At 56.4% G+C, this 2,981-nt stretch overlaps 1 protein-coding gene across 1 annotated transcript; it reads left to right on the top strand.

The window, feature by feature from the left end:
- Positions 1–585: 585 nt before the first annotated feature.
- Positions 586–2,907, top strand: H310_01209 (hypothetical protein; the record flags this gene model as incomplete). Its single annotated transcript, XM_008864264.1, has 3 exons — positions 586–689; positions 737–1,223; positions 1,273–2,907. The coding sequence occupies exons 1-3, from the start codon at positions 601–603 to the stop codon at positions 2,905–2,907; spliced, it is 2,211 nt and encodes a 736-aa protein (XP_008862486.1). The 5' UTR covers positions 586–600.
- Positions 2,908–2,981: the final 74 nt, after the last annotated feature.

Genomic DNA, 2,981 nt, shown 5'->3' with positions numbered 1-2,981 from the left:
CACGTCTCACCATGTTGCTCGCCAGGGACGCTTCGGGGGACCGGCGTAAATCGACGTGGGGGGGGGGGGTGTTCTGCCGCAGTTTTTACTACGTAGTACGAATCCGAAGCAGCACCCCGCATGATCAAACAACTACTCGATCCCACAATGGTTGTGACCCCACCTCCCACGGCTGCCGCAGTGGGCAAATGCCATTGGCTGGCACCACCTTGAAGTTGAAGTTGGCAAGGGGAAGGAGTAATCCGCAATCACATGCCGGATACGATCGCAGTGGCCGGCCTGTCTAGAATGCCTTCTAACTGCTCGTAGGGTGTCGACCCTTTGTGGACGCCACCTCTTGGACGACGGACGCTTCAAACACCACAACCGTAGTGTTGTCGTGGGAAATGTGTCCTTGGGCGTGCAATGCTGCCTGCCGTGGTGGAAACAGCTCCAGGCAGAGCGGTGCGTTTGCAATGCCGAATCTCCGTTCCAGATATTCCAAGGTCGAACAGTGGACAAAAATGGCATCCGCTGGTTTTGTCGATTTCCATGGATATCCGGATGGAACGCTGAAGTGGCGCTGTTTCGTTCGCCTTTCATTTTCAAATTTGCCCGACCATGGCCGCACCAGCGTACCAATACCCTGCCGTCCACCGTTCAGACCACCAAGACGTCATCCATGGAAAGGTCATCGCTGACCCTTACCGGTAGGGAAGCGTCCATGTGGATGCCTGTTGATAACTTGTGTCAATAGCTGGTTGGAAGACCCTGACAGCCCGGAAACGGAAGCGTTTGTTGCAGCTCAAAACGAGCTGACGCAAAAAGTATTCCAGGACATTCCGTACCGCAAGGAATTCCTCGCGCGCAACACCGAGCTTTTCAACTACGAAAAGTACTCGTCGCCTTTTCAACGCGGCGGTCGCTACTTTTACTTCAAGAACGACGGTCTGCAAAACCAGAGCGTGCTGTACATGCAAGACTCCTTGACGAGTGAGCCCAAGGTATTGCTTGATCCCAACACGTTGGCCGAAGACGGTACAGCCGCATTGGGTACCTACAACTTCTCCGAAGGCAAGTCGGCTAGTGGCATCCTGTACTTTGCGTACGGTGTGTCCAAGGGCGGGTCCGACTGGCAAACTATTAAGTTGATTGCCATTCATGCCGATGGCACGGTCGAGCACTTGCAAGACACGTTGGAGTGGGTCAAGTTCAGTGGGATCGAGTTCACCCATGACGACGTGGTATCGTGCTCGATTCCTTGTCATCACCGTTCCTTGAACCATTTGGTAGGGTTTCTTTTATGGACGGTACCCCGCCCCCAAGTCGCGCGAATCCGGTGCTGACGGCAAGACAGCCGGCACGGAAACCGATTTGAACGAAAACCCTGCGATTTATTACCACAAGGTCGGCACACCGCAATCCGACGACAAGTTTGTGTTTTCGTTCCCCCAACATCCCAAGTACTACCTCCACGCTAATGTGTCGGACGACGGCAAGTTCCTCCTCATCAGCACCATGGATGGGTGCAAGGACGCCAACATGCTTTTCGTCGCTGACCTGGCCGAAGCCCAAGCATTCATTGCCTCGTCCGATGGCAACCAAAGCATCCCTGTGCACACTGTCGTTGACAACACTGACTACAGCTACGAATACCTCCTCAACAACGGCCCCGAGTTCTTTTTTGTCACCAACTTGGACGCTCCTCGCAAGCGCATCATCAAGGTGGACAATATCCTGAGCGACACGATCGTGTGGACCGAAGTGATTCCGGAAGGCGTGGACGTGTTGACGGCTGCCCATGCCGTGCGCAAAGACCTGCTCGTGGCCGAATACTTGAAGGACGCGAGTGACACGATTCGTCTGTACAAGCAGTCGGGCGAGTTTGTGCGCAACATCGCCCTCCCCAGCATCGGGACGGTCAACGTGTCGTGCAAGCGGGACTCGCCGGAACTCTTTTTCAAGTTCATCTCGTTCCTGTACCCTGGCACGATCTACCGCGAAGACCTGACGGACCCGTCGACGAGCTCGCCGGCGGTGTTCCGCGAGGCCAAGGTGCCCGGCTTCAACCCCGAGGACTTTGAGGCCAAGCAAGTGTGGTACCCGTCCAAGGACGGCACGCAGATTCCGATGTTTTTGGTGTCCAAGAAGAACCTGGCTCGCACGGGCGACATCCCCACGTACTTGTATGGGTACGGTGGGTTCAACATTTCGCTGACGCCGTCGTTTTCGGCGAGCCGCACGATCTTCGTGCAGCACTTCAACGGTCTCCTGGCGTTGCCGTCGCTGCGAGGCGGTGGCGAGTACGGCCAGGCGTGGCACCAGGCCGGCACGTTTGGCAACAAGCAGAACGTGTTTGATGACTTTCAAGGTGCGGCCGAGTACTTGATCAAGGAAGGGTACACGAGCTCGTCGAAGATTGCGATCCACGGTGGGTCGAACGGCGGTCTGTTGGTGGCCGCGTGTGCGAACCAGCGTCCCGATTTGTTCCGTTGCGCCGTTGGTGCCGTCGGCGTCATGGACATGCTCCGATTCCACAAGTTCACTGTCGGGCATGGCTGGGTGACGGATTTTGGCAACCCCGACGAGCCTGAAGCGTTCGAGTACATCTCCAAGTACTCGCCGTTGCACAACGTGCCTTCGTTCGAAGCGAAGAGCTTCGGGTTGGCCAACGATCACGGCGGGTTCCCTGCGTACTTGTTGACGACGGGTGACCACGACGACCGTGTCGTGCCACTGCATTCGCTCAAGTTGATTGCGGAAGTGCAGCACAAGTTGGGCAGCCACCCGAACCAGAAGAACCCGCTCTTGATTCGCATCGAAACGAAAGCGGGCCACGGGGCGGGCAAACCGACGAGCAAGGTGCTCCAAGAAGCAGCCGACGTCTACGCGTACATGGGCTGGGCCTTGGGTGCCACCTTCTTATGAACGTTTGGCAGGAATGCGTTGTTGTTTGAGATCATGTGTGAGAAGTTCCACCCCCAGCCAACACTTTGTTTTGT

This window comes from Aphanomyces invadans (genome assembly GCF_000520115.1).
Source record: "Aphanomyces invadans strain NJM9701 unplaced genomic scaffold supercont1.2, whole genome shotgun sequence".
NCBI classification, from domain to species: Eukaryota; Oomycota; class Saprolegniomycetes; order Saprolegniales; family Verrucalvaceae; genus Aphanomyces; species Aphanomyces invadans.
Note: the sequence above shows the minus strand (reverse complement) of the source record. Positions and strands in the feature narration are given on the sequence as shown.